Here is a 24,177-nt window from a genome sequence, read left to right as displayed (position 1 = left end):
TGTGGACGTGTGCTTTATACGCATAAGATGTTGAGATCAGGATTATCTGTAATTGATTGATTGATTGATTGATTGACAGCCAATCTGTGAGAGCCAGAGTTCTGGCTGGGCTGTAGAGGAACAAATATTAATTTCACCACATGTAAATCAATTCATAACTTTTATGTAATATGTTTTTTTTTCTATGTTTTTGGTTGTTATTCAGTCTGTCTCCATTAAAAGAAAACAACCATAAAAAATTAGAGATGGTTCATTTCTTTGTAAGTGAGGAAACTTCAGCAGGAGATCAAATAATTATTTCCCCCACTCTATGTGGAGCGTGTGGAAAAATATTACTTGAGAAAAAGGGGCAGCTTTTAAGTTGCATTCTTACACAAAACACAATTACAAAACGAACTTCCAGCTGCGTTTTGCTAAATGACCAAATAGGATGCTGGGCTGGTGTAACTGGCTTTTTACTCTTGTGTCATAATAGGGCAGGCATTCAGCAGCTTGGATTTAGGTGGTAGCTGACCTCAGTGCTCTTAATGTCAGCTCCTTCTCAGCACAAGACTGCAGTACAATACTTACCTGTAATGCAGCAGCAGTTTGGATCTTTAATTTTTTTTTGGAGGTGGGGCGGGGGTGGAGTTTCTCTACCTCCTGTGAAAACAAATTTCTTTTTGTGTTCTCCACCTCCTGAATTGGTACACTGTGCAAATACAGTATTTGGTTTGCACACCGCTCCTGGATTACAGGTTAGAATTGTGCTTTTCGTATTTGCCTTCTCAGGGAACAAGTGTGTGCAAGCGAGAACAGCGACATACAAAGTGTCAAGGTGACAAGTGGACCCAGTTACTAAGCACGAATCACAGACGGATTTATGAGAAGCTGCTTCCAGATGTTTCTTTGCATTATTGTAAAGATAATTCAACACGAGCGAACGCTCACGTCTCGTGTTTGCTGTTTTCGCTGCATGTTCTGTATTTTAAATAGCCGCATTCTTGCTTTATGTTCTACAAGCTCTGACTCTTGCCTTTCATTGTAACCCCATTGATCTAGCTGAAAGCCTAGCAAATCCAAAAACCCCTGCTGCCGCTCTCTTATACTGAGTATTTTTAGTCTTAATCTCACCAACAGGCAAACAGCCACCCCTAAGTGGACTGAATTTCACAGCTCTTGAAGCCATGCAAAACTGTAAATTCATAGCATTGCTTTTTATTGCAAAAAAAGGAACAAAAAGAAAACAAAAAAATAGGGTTGTCACATTGTTTGCCTTGCACTTGTTTCCCTCTTTGCACTCCATAAAATAGCCTCTGGAGCGTTTTTGTGTCCGTAGGCTCGTGCTGTACACCCCCCATGAGAGGTTAGCACCTGCTGTCAGTATATCAGTAAGGGTGCGATAGAGACAAGGCTGGGGACACAAGCGAAAAAGACATTCATACATTAACAGATGAAAGCTTCTGTTGCTCTTCACCTCCTCGCACTCTGACAGGTCTGCTTTTATCTGCCAAAGCTCAAGGCGAGGACGGAGCTGCTTTATGGCGCTTTGCACTTCAAAACTACCTGGTTGGTCTTCCAAGGAGGGCCCCGCTTCCCTGCAGCAGCCACCCATCAGCACCTCGCATCCTCTTCTCACGCAGATGCTTACACGCGCTCCACCATTCCACCAAACATTCCTATTTTTCCTTCATTTTTGCCCTCCTCCCCCTAGAGTTAGCCTTTGTTACTCTATGCATAATTCTTTTGGGGATGGGTGCTTTTTCTCTTCTCTCCTGGTGAAAGAGCGCTCCCTTTCTTCTCTTTGACTTTATTGTGTCCAGACAGGGAGTCCCCAGAGCTTTCTTTATTTTTCACACTTGCCCAGATATATACTGTGTTTTCAGGGAGAATTCAGTGTGGATGAATAAGGCTTTGTGAGGTTTGTGCGTGCATGTAAATGAGTACGTTTTTAAAAAGAATGTTTAGTCAACGGGGCTTGGCATGTCTGGGTTTGCTCATGGTTGTGGAGAAGGCTTGGATGGCCGTGTTGCTCCTGTGGTGGTGTTCTACCTCTCCAGGGGCTACTGGGAGAAAAAGAGGATAGACAGAAAGCAAGAGGGGGAATTGTAATTAAAATTTTCAGTCTTGTTAAGTTGGTGACAGCTTGCAATCGATGGCAAGAATCTGCCTCCAATACTAACGAACTAAAAGATCATTGGAGTTTTAGGTGGGCTGGGACCAGTAGAGGGAAAATAATTAAGATATTTATGGCCTCAATTAATCAGTTCACTGAGAAACTTGCTGCAGGAATACAGTACAGTTGGAAACTCTGAGAATGTACCTCAACTATATATTTTCTAAAACTCTAATTAGGAAGCCAGAGCTCCCTGAAGCAGCGAGCAGTATGACCTTATCATCCTTATTTACTCCTGAAATCCTAGTAGAGGCTATGGTTGAGATCCCCGTCCTGATCCATGCTGGTTTCACAAGGATGAAAACAGCAGTTTCGCCATATTACATTATAAAACTCTAATGAGGAAATATGAGCTCCCTTGTGATTCAAACTGCAGCACCCAATTATCCTTACTTACAGCTGCACAGGCTGATACACCCAGGTTAATGGCATAACAGAAGCTCTCCCCAAGGTGCTCAGCACAATGTGAAAGGCTGTGACATAGATCAATACATTATATCAGTGCGTCGACTCTGTTCTGGGGGAATTCTCTCCTTTTGAAAATGCTGTAAAAAGATAAAAGAATGAAAGAATGAAAGTGGTGCTTCAAAGGAAAACGTCACATTGACAGAACCTCCCACGCGAAAATGTTTTAAATTTGTGCTCAGCTGGCGAGCGCCATGTTGATATTCTGCCCCTCATCCCGCCACCTGCCCCGGGCTTGTTAACAAGGTGCCCGTGGCAATGATTGCCTGGCCATCAAACTCCCAGCTGATAAGTTCCTCCGGGAGAAGCGGAGCTCTGTCATTGAATTCACCCCTGATCACCTCCTCATGCTGTACATTTGAGATAACGCTCGGCCATACCCGGCCTCGCATCCTTGGTAACGAGCGCTTTATATATGAATTATTCTGTAAAAATCCCCCCAGCATTTTGCAGCTACTTTGTGTAAGTGCGGGATGTATATTATTCGCTGCATTTGATAATTTGTTGACAGGATTTATATGCACAATTACGGTGTTGTAGCCTGTCATCAACATGGTATCCGGCGAGACACCTGTCACTTCCAATGTTGCAAGGCCCAAGAATGAGATTGGCTGAATGATTGAAGCCTGAGTGCAGTGAGGGTGAGGGACACAGTGACAGCACTGTGATTGACACAAATGAGAGAGAGGAGGAGATGATGGAAGGGAGCGAGGAGAGGACGGGATACTAAAACAATAGCAGGTTAAGAGAGTGGATAGACGGAGAGTTACAGATAGATAGGCCGTAGAAGAGACAGGTGGCGAGTGGGAGAGGTGGGAAAAAAGCAGAGGACTGGGTGGGTGGGTGGGGGATGGGGGGGGAGGGTGCTCTCTACAGTTCATCAAAAAGGTTTACTTAGAGAACGAGAGTGCTGGGAGACAGGAAGCTGAGAGGAAGATGAGAGAGGAAAAGGGTGAAAACTATTCCAGGAGGAACATCCCAACTTCAGTCATGCCCCAGTGAATGTGCTGACAGGGTCTGTCTGTGCCACAGCGGAGCAAGTGTCATACACGCAGACACACCACACTGCACAGGGCAAGAGGAAACTGCCACTGCTTAATCCACAACACACAGCATACACAGCATGTGTAAACTTTAAATGCAGTTTTGTAGCATTTGCTGGATTAGTCCACAGGACAACATCACTGAAAAGGACACGCTTTCCACAGTCTGCTCCGTGTTTACTGAGATTACTATTCATGATTTAAAATTGTTGTAGTTTGTCTTCCATGATCCCGAAGAAAGAAAATGACCTCGAGGATGATGTTAAGAACTTGGGATCAAGTGTTTGAAAGATGTGAGAATTTTACCAAGAAGCTGTGAAATGTGGCCGTGATGTCCACGTGGGGTGTCCCCATACGCTCACATGTTTAAACGTCCATTTTTTAATGCAGTCTTGGTCTTTGTAGCCCTGTCTTTAATGTCCGAGTTGGACCAATTCGCTCTGTTTATGCCTTTTTGTCTGTTATTGTTAATGTATAATTAATCCAGTTATAAAGTGATAGAAGTTTTAGCTCCAATTATTGGTTAGAGAAAGTCGAATATTTAGAAGTGTTTTAATCATTTGTTTGTGTTTGTGTGAATCAAATATGGATTTATGGATCCAGCTTGCTAATCTTCCTAACATTGGCTAATAACTAATACCCCCCCAACACACACACACACACACACACACACACACACACACACACACACACACACACACACACACACACACACACAAAACAAAACAAAACAAAAAGACAATCAAACAATAATAATGCTAAAGTGACACAACTGTGCCGATCTTTTATCTACAGTCTATGGGATTTATTAATCAAAGATGCCTATTGAATTGACATGACTGAATTGCTGTGTCAGAGCGGCATACCAGCAACTAAAATGTTACATTGCTCCCCACTGCTTTGGTTTTGACCGTTATTCTATCTCACGCGATTTCTCCAACATCTTGAAAGTGTTTTAGCGAATCACTGGCATTTGGAGTTGAATTACACTGTACACATGCTCGTCTGCCTTTGCACGCGTAGTAGCAATAAAAAGGTTTTTATGTTAATGCAATCTGGGAAATAGTCACATTATTGACTTGTCAGATGTGTGGGCTGATGTTACTGAAACACTACTGAAGGGCTCCTGCTCTTATCTTTAAACAAGCACACTGATTGATATCTGACATTTTGATTTGGCGTAGGATTTCCATTTGAGGCTTGAGTGCTTGAGAGACATGCTGAGATTCAGATGTTTACCAACCTTTTAGATCGCTCGGGCCCGACATGCAACAAAGTGCATCCACGTCTACGGCTTGCATTTGAATTGAAATGTTAACTGACTGATCAAAAGACAGTATCAATCGGGGTAATTAATCACACTTTAATATAACATGAATCTAACTTCGTGTCATAGCTGGTCTCCTTCCAGTGCAATCTGAAATCCTTGACAGTTGTTCCCATTAATAAATGCTCAGAGCAATATCTAATAAGAGTTACTCTATCACCTTTCCATATACAGTACCGCGGTGATAGCTTTGTCCCTGTCTGTCTCGCGTAAAACATTTCAGTGATTATGAAGCTATAAATTGAATTGCGTTCTTGCCCTAAAAAAGGCCTTTGTGAAATTGTGATTGCTGCACTGTTAAAAAGTCTGTCCTGCCTGTCAGTGACTTCTTCTACCTGTCTGTGCCTCTCCACTTTTAATTAACACAGTGCAATGATTAAAGTTTTAACTTAATTATCTTTATCTTTTCTCTTAGGGTGTTCAACCCTCGGCGGGAAACTGAATGAGACACTTGACGAGAGGAGTGGAGGGAAAAAAAGCAGCGGAGAGAAACTTGGTGAGATAGAGGGAGATATCAGGCAGCTGGAAAAAAAAACAAAAAGGAGAGGAGTGACTGACACCTGCCCTCCAGCTCGGTGTGAAGGGCATATAATGGGAGAGTGAGAGGAAGGGCATGAGGAGAGGGAAAGGAGAGGAGAGAATGAAGACAACCGGAAAACAAGGCCTGCCTCAAAGCAAACCTGTCTCCAATTAGGACATCTCACCACAAGACAAGATGATTACGAGAAATTTTCTCTTCTTGGTGTCCTTGTGTCTGTGGGAGGGGCTTGCGAGAGGTGCCTCAGCCAGTAAAATTTTACGGAGGAGAGGAGTGGGAGGATCGCACGTGGTGAAGCTGGGGGAGAGCCGTTCTATGGACGCGAACGTGGATTCGAATGCAATGCCCGTGGTTACTCTTCGAAACCTGATTAGCCACGAGCAGGCGAGCGACGCCGGATCTTTTTCTTACTCCAAGATGTTGCAGAATCATCCTGCCCCATCTGTAGCTAATAAGGAGAGACAAACTTTCAAGCCCAAGCGCGAGGTTGACTCTGTGGCCCCGCGCACATTGGCCGCTAGCAAGGAGTTTACCCAGGATGGGAAGAAAGTCAAAAACAACACCAAGAATGCTGACTCTTCCAAAACAGGGAGGTCAGAGAAAACTTTCACAGTTCATCATAAGCCAGATCTTCACTCTAATAAAACCAAGTTTAAATCTGGCTCCAGGTCCAAAGGCAGGCCTGATTTCAGCGTCCATACTACGGGCGTGCCAGGGAAAGGTTTCAGCATAGACTCGAGCCGAAAGCTGAACCTCACTGGCAGTTACGGGGTGCTGAAGCTGCTCTCAAAAGACAACCTGGTTAGGATTGTCAATTCCCAAATGCAGAGCGTTCCCAGCTTGAGCTTTCCGAGCAAGGGCAGTCGGAGCAGGAAGCGAGATTTGATTGACGTTAATCACGGACAGCTAGAGCCTCAGAAAGTGCCGAGACAAGATATAGCTGTCACTCAGTCTCATGTGGGATATGATAATCAGACTGCATTTCCTTATGCCAGCCCAGTCGCCACTACAGATCTTAATCGGGACCGGGGCCCTGACACTCGTATTAATCCGCTAAGTGAAGTCAAGCCAGCTTTAAGTAAAGGGCAGGACAACTTGGGAAAACAGGGTTCAGATAGCGGCGATAGCAAGAGCAAACACTTTGCTCGTTTCCTGTCAACACCTCGCAGCGAGGTCAGTTTGAGCCCTGAGAAGGAAGTAATGATCAGCCAAACAGAACGGCCATTCACATCGACAAAACATCTCCCGCTGTACGTTCCCTCTGAAACAAATGAGTCTCCTCCGTCTGTGCTGACAATGCAACCCCTGGGAGTGAGACCGGGGAACAGAGCAGCAGAGTCCCGTGGAGACCCATTAACAGAGTCAGCTCACACTGCTCAAACAGATCTCAGCACAGCTCAGTACTCCGCAGATGAAGACAACAAACTTGTCAACAGCAGTCATGTCCTGAGGCTCCACCCTGCTCACGAATGGAGCCGCGTCGGGGAAGACGCCAAGATGCACGGCGCGGATCCCAAAAACGCAAAGGGCCTCGTATTTGAAGAAGCAGAGTCAGAGGTGGAAGAGGAGGAGCGCGATCGCATGGAGGTGAAGGGGTCACGGTCTCGCAGCAGGAGGAGCTGGATCTGGAACCAGTTCTTTGTGATTGAAGAATACGCCGGGCCGGAACCTGTGCTCATCGGCCGGGTAAGGAAAAAACTTCATTCATCATTTACAAGGGCTGTGAACTGTTTTATGAATGTTTTATGGATATTTAAGACACTGTTACAAGTCTCTTACATGGCTTATTTAACCCAAGGTCCTCGTTTCAGTTACACATCTCGTACAAGAAATCATTAGCATACTTTAGCCCCATAGTCACGCTCCAAGTTTTTTTTTTTTTTTTTTTTTTTTTTGTGCATCGTTATAATCTCACAATTGGAATTGATTTACTTTCCTCCAATATGGTACCTTCCAGGTAGCTGTAAAAACGCCAATGAATCTATGAAGTACCGAGGCGCAACAAAAGCCCCCGATCCGGTGAGCCCAGGGGGCTCGTCATGATCACAACCAATCTACAGCAGCCAATGGGAATTGACATATCCAGGAGAATTAATAGCTTTACTTTTTCCTTCCACCATTGATCCTCCCTGGAAGGCAGAGAGCAAGAGAGTAGTCCGAGTGTTCCCTCATTTCCCTGTAGGTCAGTCCTGTCAGCTATCCTCGCTCTTGGTCTCAGGCCTGCAAGATCCTCCTAATGCTATTTCATTCAGACTGATTTATACTTGCTTTGACAGGATTTATCACTGCATTCGCCCTCAGCACAACACATGCGGGGCCATAGTCCTATTGCTCAGGTCTGCAATTTATTTAGATCACTGACTGACTGTGTCTTGCCCAGTACACACACACACACCTCCCCTCTCCCTTTTTTTAAAGAGTGAGCAGACGAGCGTGGAAGAGGTCACGTCGAGTGGACAGAAGGTGTCTCGGAGCCCTGCACTGTAATGGCTGCGCTCTCAGTCCTCAGCATGCGCCAACTGTCTCAGTACCCAGCTGCGGTAGATGAGCTAATTTATAAGCCTGTGTGGCCAGTTTGCTGAGCAAATGAATAGTAATGATCCCCGTGTGACTGCTGTAGGCTGTGAGAAGCCGGTGTGCGTGTTTGTGTGTGTGAGCGCTTCAAGTTCAGAGCTTCAGCTCAGTGGGAGGTGCGTTGAACTGAAAAGACCCACATCACATTGGATCTTTAGGTTTTAATATCCAGGTGCAGGCAGATGGGCAGGACCTCGCGGGCTTTGTGCGCAAGCCTCCCTGATGTTTAGCTAATATTTAATGTGGCTCCTTTTGCTTTGTGCTGTGACTGATGAAGGTCTGAGTGGAAAGCTGGGAAGCACTGGAGAAGATGTAAGAGCCAACGGTCCAGCTTACAGATGGCACTGCGTGTAAAGCCATTAGTGCCAATCTGCTGTGTCAAGCAGGTATTTATGCCAGCACATTGTATGGCACTCAAGGAGGGAACAACGCCAGGCCACACACACACACACACACACACACACACACACACACACACACACACACACACACACACACACACACACATGCCCATATGATAGTGCTGACACTTGGAGTACACCCAGAACACTATTGTGACTGTGTATTTGTGTGTGTATTTGTGTGTGTGTACTGGGTTAGAGATGCGTATGATTAGTTCCCTACTGTATGAGACAAGTGGCGGCACACATGTATAATGCTCTTATAGATCTTAATACGCTTATGAATTTTTAATCTCCCGCTCTGGCCCAGTGTAGGCCAGCTCTATAGGTAGAGAGATCAATGTGCACTTGTTGGGGGTTTTTTGTGGGGTTTTTTACCCTATTGAGGGCCTGATTGTGTTTTAATGGAGAAGTGTGAAGAAATTGACTGTGCAGGCCAAAACAGCTCCACCTGCCAGACCTAGCCCAGTCCAAAATCAGGCTCAGTCAGCTGCAAATACTGTTGCCTCTGTTTCAAAACACCGCATCTCACCTAAAACCAACTATACTGTCCTTACGCAAATCGTGGTCATGTGAAGGTGTTTTTCTGCGGGCTTGCTTTAAAATACGCCTTGTGACATTGATTCATGCTGTATTTTTGTGTGATCTTGGACAGTTTGTTCCAAATAAATCTCTACTAAAGCTGGAAACTAGAGCCAAGAGTCTAATCTGTGATGTCAATAGGAGACAAAGGCCCTGCTGCTAAACTGATAATGAATTGGTGGTGGTGGCGGTGGTGGTGGGGAGGGGCAACTCTGTGGACACAGCGCTGGGCGCAGTTTTGAAAGGACATTTATGAGCACTTCCTCTGATTTCAAACTTTCAGAAGCTCTGTCACAAAAAGTGCTAATCTGTTCATCAATCTACAGAGAATATAAAATGAAGCAGTCTGTGAGCCTCCCACTATCCATCAGCTGTTGCTTGAAATATCTCTGCACTGTCAGAGATGCAAGTTTTTGTTTACTGTAGCATATTGCTTTTGGAGAGTTGTTCAGGTTCACTAGAGTTGCCTAAAAGGGCAAGAGGTTTTCAGCGGTCTGTCTGAGTCAGTTTTCTGCTCTCTACAAACACCCTTTCGCTCTTTATGTCTCTCTTACACCCATGCAGAGCCCTGCACACACACACACGGGCATGCACAGGCACACAAAAACACGTGTGCACACTTGCAGACGCTGCCATGTTACTATATTTTCTCACAGTGGAGTGTCTCTGCCCCATGATAATTGTGAATTTAATTGATGCTGTCACATGGTCTGTAATGGGGTTTCAAGTGATTGCAGAGGCTGTGTGAAAGAAACACAGATTTTTCTTGAGGAGAAAAGGCGCCTCAGCAGAGCTGGGATTAAAAAAAAAAAAACACGCCCCTTTTCTGATTAGCTTTTCTTCTCCCCTTACTCTCTCGCTGCTGAAATGCAAACTCCCTAACACCTCATGCGGGGGGAAAACGTGACATATACAGCAGCTTCTTCCTCTCTGTTAGGAAATTCCTTCTTGCCCCGTCTTCACCCCGATAACAGCGTAAGCGTATGTGAGACCTGGTGTGTTGGTGAACGTGCATATATAATTCACCAGCGCAACAGGAAATGGACCTAGGCTATCGTCCTCATTAGCATATCATTTACATCATCATGAGCATACATAATTCATAGTTAGTGAAATATGCTGGTAATACGCAATTAACATTGCTGTCTGTACTATACATGGCGCTCACACTAGGGCATGGCAGGAATCTATAACATGTAGGCATCAGTGTGAAATAGTAATTAGATACTTTTAGCTCCTGACATGCTGAACAATACCAGTCATTTCTCACAGTAGTGTATACTTAGTGGCATCATTATATTGAATCATTAACATTCACTACTAAAAATTGCTCTGCAAAGTGCATTTAAAAGATTCCCCCTGCCTCGGGGCATCTTAAGATATATAAATAAAACAGTTAGTTACCGACTGTCCTGCTAATGATAAGACCTGAGCCTCTGGGTGCAACATGCGCACACAAGATATTGGAGAAGCGCTTGTAGGAAATCCTTGGTGTGATGCAATGGTGAGAATGAGGTTGTCAGACGAAGTTAATTCTTAGTATGCATGCTTTTTCTCTAATTTTCACTCTTGCAAAGCTTGTTCCTCATTAGCTACAAGTACATTTATTCAGCTGCATGCAGTATTTCTCTTTTATGATAAAACTATACTGCTCAAAAAAATGAAAGGAACATTTTGAAAGCACTTTATTTCTCCATAGAACAATCATGCTGGATATCTATGCCGATATAGACTAAGTAATGTGTTAGAAACAAAAGAATTCAAGTGAAAAAATGAAACAATTTAGTCCATTTTACCAAAATTGCATTGCACCAACTCAAAATGGTTTGTGTGGCCTTGACGAGACAACTGATGGTGACCTGGGAGATCTCGTCCCAGTTCTGGATCAGGGCATCACTGAGCTCCTAGACGGTCTGAGATGCAACCTGGTGGCGTTAGACGGACCGAACCAGGGGCCAGTCGAGGTATCAGTTCCTTCATCCTCCAGGATTTGCTGGCATACATGAGGCCGGGCAGGGTAGGGTCATGCATCTCATTCTGATACCTAATGGCAGTCATGTTGCCGTTGCCTAGCCTACCTAGTCTTTGTGTCACTCCAGGGACAAAGTAACAGGCAGCAAAACATTTTCCCTGGCTTCTCCAGACCCTTTCACGTCTGTCACATGAACCTGCTCTGATCTGTGAAAAACACAGTTTGCCAGTGGTGGGCTGAGAATTCTGGTATTCTGTAAATCCTAATCTGGCACCACGGTGCTGGGCAGTGAGCACAGGGTGCACTAGAGGATGTCGGATCCTCACGCCACACTCATGATGTCTGTTTCTGATTGCTTGGTCAGAGACATTCACATCAGTGATCTGCTGGAGGTCATTTTGTAGCTCTGGCAGTGCTACAAAAGGCACAAAGGAGCAGATACCTGTCCTGCTGATTGGTTAAGGACCTTCTACGGCCCTGTCCAGTACTCCTCGAGTAACTACCTGTCTCCGGAAATCTCCATGCTCCTGAGACAGTGCTGGGAGACACAGCAAACCTTCCGGCTATGGCACGTATTGATGTGCCATCCTGTAGGTGTTGGGCTACCCGTGCAACCTCTGTAGGGTCCGGGTATCACCTCATGCTACCAGTAGTGTAGTAGTGCACCTGTTGTTATTTCATTAACATCAAAGCAGCTGAAACTGATTAACAACCCCCTCTGATACTTAACTGACCAGATCAATATCTCACAAGTTTAAGTGAGTCGATGCTACACTCTGATTAAAAAGTGTTCCTTTCATCTTTTTTCAGCAGTGTATTTCACAGCTTTAGTTACTGGGTATCTCACAGGCTCTACATACAAACACAAGGCAAACAAATATATAGATAGTATGTATTTTACTGCTAATGGATTCAGGTAGCGTAGGCGTGGACTCATGGGAAACACTTCATTGGATCAAATTTGGCCTGAAATGTTCTAATCTTAACTGTAATTTTATATGTGACGCAATACTTCTCACTGTACTATTCCTGCATTTCACCACCGTCTGTTTTTGATCCTTGCTTATTATCGTAAAGCTCAGTTCTTATTTTGCTCCTCCTATGCGTCTTTCTTCTCCGTGTGCCTCCTGTGTTCTCTTTTTCTGCATTTCACATTGTCTGAGTTTATTCTCGGTATCTCTGTTAGTGTTAGCTTCTTTTTTTTAAAGTTTACTTCCTCATGTGGTTTTCTGTTTTTACTTCAATCCTCTCTTTCCGTGTCTCAAATGAGTTCACCTGTGCCTTGTTATCCCTCGCTGTGTGTGTGTGTGTGTGTGTGTGTGTGTGTGTGTGTGTGTGTGTGTGTGTGTGTGTGTGTGTGTGTGTGTGTGTGTCAGTCTTGGTCTTTTGTCAGGTTGTGGTGGCTTGTATTCCTTGTTTTCCTTCTGCTGTCTCTCTGCTTTTGGATTTCAGTAGTTGATTTTTGTTAAATCAAAGTTGAACAAAAGTTTCTCTTTGTGTCAACAACTGGGTCCTACTTAATGAACTCTACTGCACATGTGATATGTGTGCCTGAAGTGAAAGCTTCACTACTTCTGCAGTAAACAGACACTTCGTTCCATCCCTGACATGCATAGAAGTTGTGGAATAGACAAACACGCGCACACTTGTAGATTCTAAATACACATTTGTATCAAGAATAGGTAAAACACACTCCGTCGCTGCAGAAACACATCACACAGAAAACTCGTGAGCCATGCTTCAAAGCTATAAATAAAAGTGTGCAGATAAAAGGCTCTCTCATGAGTCTGGAGGAATGAGAGAGGAAAGAGGCATGGAGAGGCAGACAAAAGATGAGAAGAGCGTGTGATGGTGCCAATAGGAGGGCCAATTGTAACTGTAAACACACACACACATGCCTTCTGACGAGACACTCATCAATAGTTATTAAAAAAAGGACTCGGTGTTTTCCTGTGCTTCCACTCTCCCTGTAGAAATCATTTAGCCTCCGGGTCCGAGCACAGCAGGGGTGAGACAGCAATTAGAGAGTGACTACAGTGCAGGGAGGGAGGGAAGAGGGGAGGGTGAGACAACGAGGGAGAGCAGAGCAAGATTGCCATGCAGGACAAAGAGGGGATGATGTGCAGGGGAAAAGTAGGAGAGACTACAGAGAGGGGGACGTAAGGCGGCGTTAATGGCGTGAGGATATATGGAGCAGAGGGAGGGAGGGGAAAAATGTAAGTGGTGGAAAGTGAGGAAAGGTTAATGGCTGACAATTGGTAGATGGGAAGAACGTGTGAGACAGTTAAAGGAAAAAGAGAGGAGGGGGAAGGACCACACGTCTCTGAAGCTGACCTCGCAGCCCGTCGAGGCCTGAAGCGAGTCGGAAGAAGGAAGACGGGCTGGGGAGACGAGGAGAGGGTTATGAAAAGAGGCAGGGCATCAGTGCAGGGACGTGCAGGGTTTACAACGAGGAAAATACAAGAGAGCAGGAGAGAGAGAGGAGGGAATTGAGGATGCAGTTAAATACCATTTTATTGCAAGCCCCTGTGGAGGCCAGATTTAAATGTGTCTCAGTGCTGAGTGGGTGCAGGATCACATAGAGAAAATAATAGACAGGAGGAGGGAAGGAACAAGGCTACGAGGGGAAAGAAGAGGAAGAAAAGAGGAGAAGCTGTGGAGTCTATTAAAGATGGAATTCAAAGGAAACACAGCCCGCCGTTCTCTTCTTTTACTTCCAATCTCCCTGCTCCCTTTATAGCCCCCGTTTCATCTCGGGATAATGTCGAACAAATCAGCAAAGCAAGTATCTGAATTTAAAGCATCATTCTCCCGGATGTGAAGATGGCAGTATTTTATCTCAGGGAGTGTATGAGCCCCCTTTAGAATACATCCAGAACATTTTTAACTTAATATAAAAATACATTTGGAGGTAACCCCAGAAATATCGGCTAGCATTTGTGTAACCTTAACAACCCGTAAAGGAGTGTAACGGCCTAAAATAAAGCAAAAATTAGAGCCGGGGATGCTCCATCACCTGAGGTTAACCCTACAAGGTTAGTCGGTGTCAATGGTGAGAAATACAGTGAGAGTTTAAGTGGTGGAGTATGAAGGGAAGAAGGCTGTGCAGGAGCTGAATTCATGATTATGCATAGCCCAGTGTGAGCTCTGTGACCGTGACCTTGAGCTAATATTTATGCTTTGGCCTAGACTGTGCGCTCCACTTCTCCCCGTGGCCCTGAAGGAGCCCATGAGTCAGAGAGCTGAGGGCATGGGCAACAGTGGAGGGCAGAGGAGGCTAAAGAAGAGGAGACGACACATGACTGAAAGGAACTGAGTGAGAGAAAAGAACAGGAGGTAGTTACAGTGACAGAAGTCATCCTGCTGTGAACCTGTTGGCTGCTCAAATTTGATTTTTGTACCTGTAAACCCGTAACATTAACACATTACTAATATTAAAGCATTAAATTAAAAAAGCACTTCTCTATTCATGTGAACATTAATGCTGTTTGTAAATGAGGTTGTTGCATGAGCACTGAATTTTAGCTTCCTTAGCCTAGACGGCCACGTTACTGTTAAAGCAGCAAAGCTGCCATCACCAAAATGTCTTACACATTTCCTCATAATCAGGACATTCATTTCTGCTCAGTCATATACAGTAACTGGCCACACATGAGTCTACTCCAGTCAGGTTTTGTTGACCTAAAAAGAAAAGAAATCACTTTTATCGTGTGCCAAACAAGCCCACAGCTACTCAAGCAGCGCTGTTGGTCTGTAAAGAAGATAGACTGTAAGAGTTGTAAAATGTGGGTCCATGATATGTTTAAGACTTATATACACTGTATAAAGAAGATGGGAGCAGCTTCTGGGTCTGAAAAGTCAAACCAGTTTAAAGTGCTTTAACCTCCTAGGACCTGGCGTCCACATATGTGGACATCACATTTTGGGTTATTTAGACCAAAATACTCAATTTTGCCCTACATGGGCCTGATATCCACTTACGAGGACATTATACTGCTACTGTTCTATCAAAATTTTAAACAAATATCCTCATATGTGGCTCTTATTTTTCTTAAAAACAAAAATAAGGTAAAAAAATAATCTGGTAATTCTTTGTTTTTACAATCATCGGGCCCCAATCAGCCCAAATATCAAAGAGAAATTGAAAATGCATGCCGTGGAAGAGTTCGGGTCTTAGGAGGTTAAACATGTATGAGCTTTAATGACTAACATTGGACAAAAAACAACAAGAAAAAAATTCCCAAGAAATTCTGGGAAATTGATTTTTCCATCTCAGTAAGCTCACTCCTAATAAATTTATGGTCTAAATTGCTAGTTCCAGGTCTTTTTAATAAAGCATGATGCTTGTTTTTGGAAAGCATAGTCAGTTTTAGAGCAAAACATAAAACATAAAAAGGTTACACTGTGGGGTGTGGTTTCTCTGCTGCATGGTTCAATTGTGACTTCATTTATTTAGTTGAATCCACACATCACTTGTGACCTAATGTCTTTCAAAAGACATTGTGGCAGTGGCAGAAATGCTGAACTTTGAGACTTCAAAACAAGATTTTCTTATAGCTACACAGAGAATTGTAGTTAATAGCAATTAAGATTTGTCTAACGTGTTTGGAAAGATTACCTTAGATTACCATGACCTCAGTGACTGAGAACCTACACAAACAACTAAGATTCAGTTAATTTAAGGCTTGAAAACTAAAATTTATGATAAAAACTGTATTTATGTGATTTGTGAGCAAACAAAAAACAGATCTCCATGTGCATTTCTTTGAATACTCCCTCTTTATTGACGCACAGCTGGTGTGAAAAGGCTGTGAGGCGGGCAAAAGGCTCGGTTACAAAGGTGAGGGGGTGCATGGCGAGGGCACGTCAGGAGATGAGATTAAGGTCGGCGTGAGATACGCAGGAGGCCGTGGGAGGGAGGGCAGAGGGAGCTGGTTGGAGCTGGCCACAGATGGGAGAGGGGAACAGAGGTGAACGAGGATGAGGATAGAATCACACAGGGGCACTCATGTTACTTTTTTTTAATGCATCCTGAGTAGCAAGCCTGAACAAACGGGCATTTTCTCCCCCAGGTCTTCCCTAAAGACATGCAGTTAGTGGGGTTAGGTTAACTGGTGATTTGACTTCTTAGATGTCTTAAAATATGCCAGTACGCCTTTGAACTGGAAACCTTTTAATCTAACTGGTCAACTAGCTGGTTACATCCCAAACAACACATACACTTTAGAAGCTATATTGTATCTCCTGTTTCTGTTACTGGTATATCTTAATAAGAGCAATTGTGAGAACATCATGTATTATTCTTGAAAAAAATTATGCTTTCTATGTATATTGAGTAAACTAACACTTGACTAACACCTGATTCTCGTGGTGTAGATACACCATCTGTATCTCAGAGAAAAACGCAGGGAGCTATCAATATAGTAAAACTATGATTCAACTTATTCAAGTTTTCTTGTAATATATTCTTTATTGACATGTAAGACGTTGTCAGCCATTCCTCAGGCAATCCTTCAGCTCGACACCAGTAACTGCAACAAACAGGATGATAAACAGAGCTTGAAAATTCCCTTCATTATTGCCCACTTTACGCACACATAAATGCACGCAGACTCCTTGGTTCCAAGTTGGTAAAAGCCATTCCTCTTGGCAGTGGCACGCGGTGGCATATATGTGGGCGATTTGCCCTTTAAATGTACAGCAGTGAGTTAAGCCTCCAGTGGCCTTTTCCAAGCTCGTCTCCCTCGGCTAAAAAATATGATGTGAAGTATACAACACTAGAGTGGAGCACTGAAGCAATAAAACACAAACAATCATCTGACTAGCCGCCACACACATTCACATACACACACTCTCGCTCTCATACATCAGCTGATTATGATAATCAAAAGTGGGATTTGCATACTCCGAGGCTAAAAGCACAGTTTTGTCCTGAATAATGTATTGCGGAGGAAGACAACAGTGGCGAGATGCATTGAGGAGCTTATCGTGCTAAAGGAAAAGTCTAATAATGATGAATAATAAATGCTCTGTTAGGAAGTGTGCGAGCAGGAGGAAGTGTGTGTGTGTGTGTGACAGAGGACTGTTCTGCGTTCTTCGAGGCCACACAGCATGCCCTCCAGAGACAGATTATATTAGATCAAACGGGAACAGGACAGCGTGTCCACACCACAACCGAATTAACGCGCCGACTGACACTAACCAAACTTCAATGCACAATCGATGGCGGATCGATGCTAAACAATTAACTGCGGCTTCTCATGACGTATTTGAACCTCATTTCGGCGCAAGACAAACAGACAGGGAGCCAGAGGGGACTCGTTTCAATACCATCTGACATGTTTCCTGAGAGCGTCGAACAAAAAATGGAGAATTTCCACGGATTTGATTGAAAGTTCAGCCGGAATTTCAAACCCGTCTCCATGCGAAGGTTTCGCCTTCTGAAGTCGCAAGTGCTCCTGAGGGTCTCGCTGTATGCTGCTCACATTTCTGGGAAGCGGGCTGGGTCTTGTGTTTGAGTGCCTCTGCATAATTGGAAGGTGTTCTTATGTGTGTCTGCATTGATTAGAGTGGAGAGCAGGACAGCCGAAAGAGCGCTGTGTAAATCGGCATGCACCTGGATGCGCGCGTGTGTGTGTGTGTGCGAGGCCCACCGGGTGAAACACTGCCTGCGTTCTTGTTGTGGCTGCGGTTGTTTTATGCTGTTCTAATGGTTTGCTTGAGACTAGTAGCGGGTGTTTTCTCATCATGACAATTATTGGCTTTGTGGGGATTCTGGCTTACAGTTATGGATAATTAACTTGTCTTATTTTTGTTATTGTTTGGTTAAGACTCACAAAATAATTGCTGCAAATGTGACGGGGCAAGGCACAAGCAGTTGTCTTGTCAGGTGATATGACCGAATTACAATAAAACAGCATTTTTTTGCCAGATTATGTAATCCCCCCCAGTTTGGTAATAATCCCCCCTCAATCCACTGTGAGGCATGTGGACTAGGTGATAGTTGTATTCCTTCCTCTGGCACCTTCTACGTGCCTGCATTTACAATACAGTGTTATTATTAACTTAAATATAACACAGAAATGTCTATTTGGTTTATTTTAATACGGTCAGTGATTTATTAGGGATTATTAAGGAATTATTACATCCCGTTTGAATCCACTAATGCCCGGTTATACAACTAGGGCATCATGTGTTTGTTTAGCTAGTTATGACGCTATACTGCATATCTGATCTGTTGTAGCCTGATCTAATCTGATCAGGGACAACATAATCTGACATAATTCATTCTTATGTTTATCATTTTGAATCTGATTTGTCTGTGTGTGACGCTGGTAACAACTGTGCATTTAAATGCTGCTGGTGTAAAAACACATTTTAGTGGGTGATGATGTGGTGATGGCTTATTTTATTATGGATTAGCAGGAAAAACCCACAATAACTTAGACGTCAACAACAAGAGACAACACGGTCCTGAATTTAGAGGCTTTTATTAAATGAAATTGGTTGAACCAATCAATCGTAAAGATACCCCCTAAGGATTTCCCTCACAAAACTTGGAATTATTCATAAATTCAGAGTCATTAAATACATTGTCACTTATCCTTACTTGGTCCTCAGTGGTGCAGTCATCAGATTACACATAAAAATTACATTTTCATAAATTAAAGCCAGTGTAGGCCACATGATTGTTTGATGTCACTGTACAAAAAAACAGAAAAAGACTTCCTGCACACCAGCTGTAAGCGCTGACATACTTTAGCACGTATAAAGCAAAGACAAACACGCCCATATGTGGTGGGGCTTAGAACAAACACGTTAGAGGGGGCAGCTGCAGAAGTAGGGCTATCCATTTTCAATTTTCTTTTTGGTGTTTTGCTTCCCTTCCTTAAATTTCTATCTACTGCAACTTTAAATAGATTAAAAAAAACATGGCCTAGTGTGTCCCACATAATACATCTTCAGATCTGTTAAATTTGAATCAAATTGGAAATTTGGATTCTTGATTCAGATTCAACACATGAGCACACTGTAGTTTGCACGAACCCTATCGCACATAATTTAACCTGCATGGGAGGTGCGCCAGAAGAAAGCTAAACAAAATGTTTGCCAGTGAACATTAAAGCAAAGACCAGGCCTTTTGGTTTAAAGCACTCTGGATGGCCACATTCAAAATTGAGCTGTTTGGCCACAGTAACAGAAGACATGTCTGGCACAGATCAAAGACAGCTTTTCAGGAGAAGCGGCTCGTGCCAACTGTGAAGCATGATGGTGGAAATGGGATGGTTTTGGGGGTTGCTTTGCTGCCTCCGGGACTGGGCAGCTTGCAGTCATTGATCCTACTATGAATTCTCCATCATATGATTGAGCGCCTGAAGATTATGTGAGGCCATCTGTCTGAAAGTTGAAGCCGAACAAGAAGAGGAACCTTTCAATGGGATAATGATCCAAAATGCACAAGTAACTGCACCAAGACAAGGCTCAAAAAGAAAAAAATGTGGTGTTATGGGCTGGTCCGGTCAATACTTTACAGATTTAAATACCAAATGTCCCGCAGCTCAAGGAGTTTTAAGAGAGTTGTCAAAAATAGTTCTGCACACCGATGCTGCAGACTAGTGGGCAATTACACAAAACAGAAGCATTCATATTAAAGAGAGCTTTTAAAGAATAATATTACCTATATAAATAACTCAAAGGCTAATTTTTATTTTTCTGTGTATCACAGAGGATTGAATAGGACAGACTAGGCCAGGTGTTCACATGCAGTTTGTGCTCTGAATGTATTTTATTGTTTTGGTTTACTTAGGCTTTGCTCTCCTTTGTCGTCTCACAAGCAGAGATGGAGTTGCATTCCTCTCCTCTTGGGACTGACAGCTAAGACACCTGATGATGGCAGAGCCATCAACGCTTACTGATTTTAGTTATTAGTGCTTTGCAGATGCTGGCCTTAGCCCTGCGCTGTGCTTTAGTAACCTTCCCACACTTCCTGGCCTTCCCTCAATGGTTTCTTCTCTCTCCAGGTCAGTCACCACAGGCTCTCAGTGGCACACAAACACAGACTCAGACACACACACACACATTTTCTCAGTCAAGCCTTGGCTCGCTGTCCACTCTGTGCTAGAACTGTGCCAAGTGGAGGTTCAGCCAGGGCACAAGGAGACTCGCAGTCATTACACCTCTTTCTTTAAAGTTACTGGGGCCGGCACACTCACATACTCACCTGGAAGGCCTGTTGTTAAAACGGTCACGTATAGTAAGACACACATGCACAGTTGCGTGCACACATAAATGCTTACACATACCCTCAAGCAAAACTAATGATATTGCGGTGGTAGGTAAGCTGGCCACAAGGCATAGTTTCATTTCAAACGGGCTCTCTGAACTCATGTGGGCTCTGTCCCAAATTAATTTTCCTGACGTTTTCCCTGATCGGCCCGTTTCTTTAGACATCTCTCCGAATCGGTGGGCCTGCTCCAAATCGATTGGCTGACCCTCTACCCTCTGCCCTGCTTGACACTCCCCGGCTGATATGACGGAGCTGGCTCAGCCTCAGCTGCCCCCCTCCCCACTCACCCACCAACGGTAACCCCTCCCTTTTTACCCTCACCCAGCCTTGCTGCAGAATTTGACTGCTGGAGCTGGTGGTGGTCCCATAGACCTCTGGCTCTCTTGAAGTCACCATGCACAAGATGAATAGCTTCCCCTCTTACAGCTTCAACAGGAGACGGGTCGGTATTCTCACACCTGCCTGCGTGACCTTGCAGACGTTTCCTGATGTGTTTGGGAATTGAACCCCACTGCCAATCACAGGGCTCAGTGGTGTATGCCTATCGGCATTTCACGTGAGCCGCCACCTGATTTCCCGCACTTTATCTTTTTTTTTTTCTATTACTGTAACCTAACCACCATCTTAGCCTCAAAGCACACAAGCACATCAGACGCACACACGCACACTGAAGTTGTAGGGAATAACATCCACATTCATTAGGCTAATGCACAGCTGTGGAAAAAACACATTTTCCTGGTGTTTTTATGATTTATTGTGCAGCAGAAATGTGAAATTGTGTATATGGGATATTAGTTATTTAAGTGATTTAGAGGTTGGCAGAGAGTACTTTTCCTCCTCGCTTCATGATTTATGGTTATTGCAAAAATGTGAAATTGAGTATATGAGTATAAGCATATTACCTTATGATAATATAAGTAATTGAAGAGATTTAGGAGTCTGGGGAGGCTGGGTGTTGCATACACAAGAGGCGGTGAAGAAAATGGGAATGGCAGCTTATCAGGCTGAAATCATTCTGCAAGCAGAGGTGACACAACAGTAAATTTGGCTTTTGTGGCCAGTGGCTTCATATTGTTTGGCTCTTGATATATTTGATGGTATATCAGAGGGATATGAAATGTACGAGTTATGAGATGTCATATCATTCTGATGTGAAATATGGTGATAGCCAGTTGTGTTATATATAAAATTGTTTGGTTATTTTCACACGTTTCTGTAGCCATAAATTACCCATAGCCATTATGTGGTTAAATGCATTCCCTTATTATACTTTCCTATTAATCTTGGAAGAACAGATAAGGGTGAGAGGTCAGCCTTAAATGGATTTGGTTTCCTTAGGCTGGTCTCTCCTGCTTCAGAATGACTCTGAGCAGTGCTTTCAATCAGTGCTGCCACCACTCACTGTGGTAATGATGGCTGGGGCTTCATTAAGAAGCTCGTTAAGTCCCCTCGTTAAGCTGCAGGGCCGTTAAGACTTTGATTGTTAATGGCTCTTCGTTAAAGGGAGTGAGGAACCGGGCTCCCGTGGTGGTCCCGACCAGCCGGGTGTTTTGGCCAATTGGCCCCAGTTGGCCTCCTTAGAAGATGAGAGGAAACCTAAATACTGTAGGTGTAGGTCATAATTTAAATACTTTTTAATGAACTTTTGAGACCCTGACTGCAAAAATACTTAATTTGTTCAAATATCAAAACCTTTTGAACCTGCAAATTTGCACTGGTGATGGACTAAAACAAATAATTAGATCTGGAAAACAAGTAAAGAGAAAATTAGTTTGCATATAAACCAGTGCCACAACAATGTCTTGGCCCATTGTCAGCTGTGTGGATGCAGATTTTTTTAAAAGACAGTGATTAGTAACGTGTCTTTATAATAAATTTTTTGCCTCATTGGTGCTTTGCACAATTTCTGCGTGTCATTTTGAAATACACTGAAAGTGAGGTGTGCACCAGTTTGCCTGAATGTTTACAACACTGCCTCTAATAGGGTTGCTATATTGTACCGAGGGTATGAGGTACATGGAGAGACCATTTATCTGCTTTATTACTATAGGTGGTGCAATAACATATATTTGAGTTGGGAAATCTGATCTCAAGTGGTGGCTGGAAGTTCATCCATATGGATGCCATGTATGGAGTGTGTTCGACAGAAATGAGACATGCCATAATTGAATTTGCACGGTCAGGTCCTAATTGGGTTGTAAATAATGTGCCTTGTCAGAGTTTATGTAGGTGTTTTGTGAGCTCAAAAGCAGACAGGCAGTGAGGAACCAGGTTCTAAAGCAAAGGTAAAATCAGGCGGTAGCCCAGGGACAAGCATTGTAGTGAAAGACTGGTAAAGAGCTTGTGCTTATGGGCAGGTAGAGATAAGGAGTGGCTGAACTGATTAGGGGGAGTGACAGGCTAGTCATATAACTTGGGAACAGCTTTCTTCACAATAGTATAGGTGTAGTAAAAGGTGTAAAAAAATAAAATATATAAAAAAGCATTAATTATGGCCCGATTCATTTTAACACCTTTTTTTCAGAGTCGTGAGACTGTGGCTTCCTTCATACTGTAACTCATTGAGATACTTGAGTGAAACTGAGGCATCTTTAATGTCATTAGCAGCTCTTGAGCTTTTCATGCTGTGACTACTCAGAGTCTGCTGTGAAAGAGGCCCATTCAATGAAGGTTAGTGGTGGGAAGTGAAAGTGGGTAAAAGAGAAACGAATTAATAAAAGTAACATGATGATTCATTATTGAGATGTTAAGAATATTAAACACTCACTAAATTTTTGCAGTGGAAAATGTCAGCAGCGAGTTGCATCATAATCAACTTGCCTCCTAAATGTCTCTGTTTTGGGACTCTACTCATCCATGTGCACAGACAGAAAGCCAAAAGAAGGGAGGCGTCGGTAAGAGGCCATGACAAATGGAAGCAGGGATCCTTGACAACAGATATGGCAGTAATATGACCAAATCAAATCATACACAACATGGAACTGAAATGTAGAGGTGGGTTGCAAAGCAGCTTGCAGATGTTCATCACCTATAGACAGGTTAAAGCAGCTTAAATAAAGCCTGCCAACTGAATGGTATCAGTTGGTATCAGATCATGTAGTCTAGCACTGAGGTCAGCTGATGTTTCTTCATAGTGTGCTTCAGCTAATGCTATGTTCAGTTTTTTTTTTTTTGTTTGTTTCTTTTCTCAGCCTGAGCAGCTGCCACTCCTTACACTTGGTCTCTTGGACAATTGCATCAAAATTACTCAGATTACTTGCCAAGGTGGTCCTGGCTACAGGGGCTACATGTTATTTGTAATGTAAATTCTAAACCCCAACAAGGACATATGAGAGAAATATGTCGGAAGTGATCCTTTTCCATCATGTCCTGTCACAAATGACTGGTCATCCAATTTCAAAGAGTTGCAAGAACCCATACATATACATGTTTCCAGTCAACCAGGCATTTGACTGGAGGTAGAAGGAGAAAATGTGCTGGGCCCCCAGAGACAATGAAGACAATTATAAACTCTGAACATAAATAGTCAGCTGGACTTGCAAATGTGACAGACGTGAATGTTGATCTGTCTTGTCTGTCAATCCGTTTGCCCAAGGTGATCAACGTGCAGAGAGGGTCCGCGTCATACATAAAGGAGCACGTCTCCTATGTGATAACTAAAGTAGCTTAGAGGAACTAAGCTAACATGAAGATTTTTAAGCTAGTTATTGAAGGCCTTGCATTTTCATTTATAGGTCCATGAAAAGAAAAACATTCAGGAGAGCAGTGCATCTAGAGTGGGGCAAAAAAGTATTTAGTCAGCCACCGATTGTGCAAGTTCCCCCACTTAAAATG

The 24,177-nt window shown here is 43.5% G+C and overlaps 1 protein-coding gene across 3 annotated transcripts in view; it reads left to right on the top strand.

The window, feature by feature from the left end:
* LOC120741786 overlaps nucleotides 1-24,177 on the top strand; it is a 160,702-nt gene that overhangs the window by 48,450 nt on the left and 88,075 nt on the right. For all 3 annotated transcript variants that reach the window (XM_040044822.1, XM_040044824.1, XM_040044823.1), the window contains exon 2: nucleotides 5,406-7,214. In XM_040044822.1, the coding sequence (XP_039900756.1) occupies nucleotides 5,706-7,214 (1,509 nt within the window). In that variant the 5' untranslated portion in view covers nucleotides 5,406-5,705. The remainder of the gene's footprint in view (nucleotides 1-5,405; nucleotides 7,215-24,177) is intronic.

The sequence above is a fragment of the Simochromis diagramma genome, unplaced genomic scaffold, assembly GCF_900408965.1.
Source record: "Simochromis diagramma unplaced genomic scaffold, fSimDia1.1 OVJJ01000663.1, whole genome shotgun sequence".
Taxonomy (NCBI): domain Eukaryota; kingdom Metazoa; phylum Chordata; class Actinopteri; order Cichliformes; family Cichlidae; genus Simochromis; species Simochromis diagramma.
The sequence above is the reverse complement of the archived record's forward strand: the minus strand, read 5'-3'. Positions and strand labels throughout refer to the sequence as shown.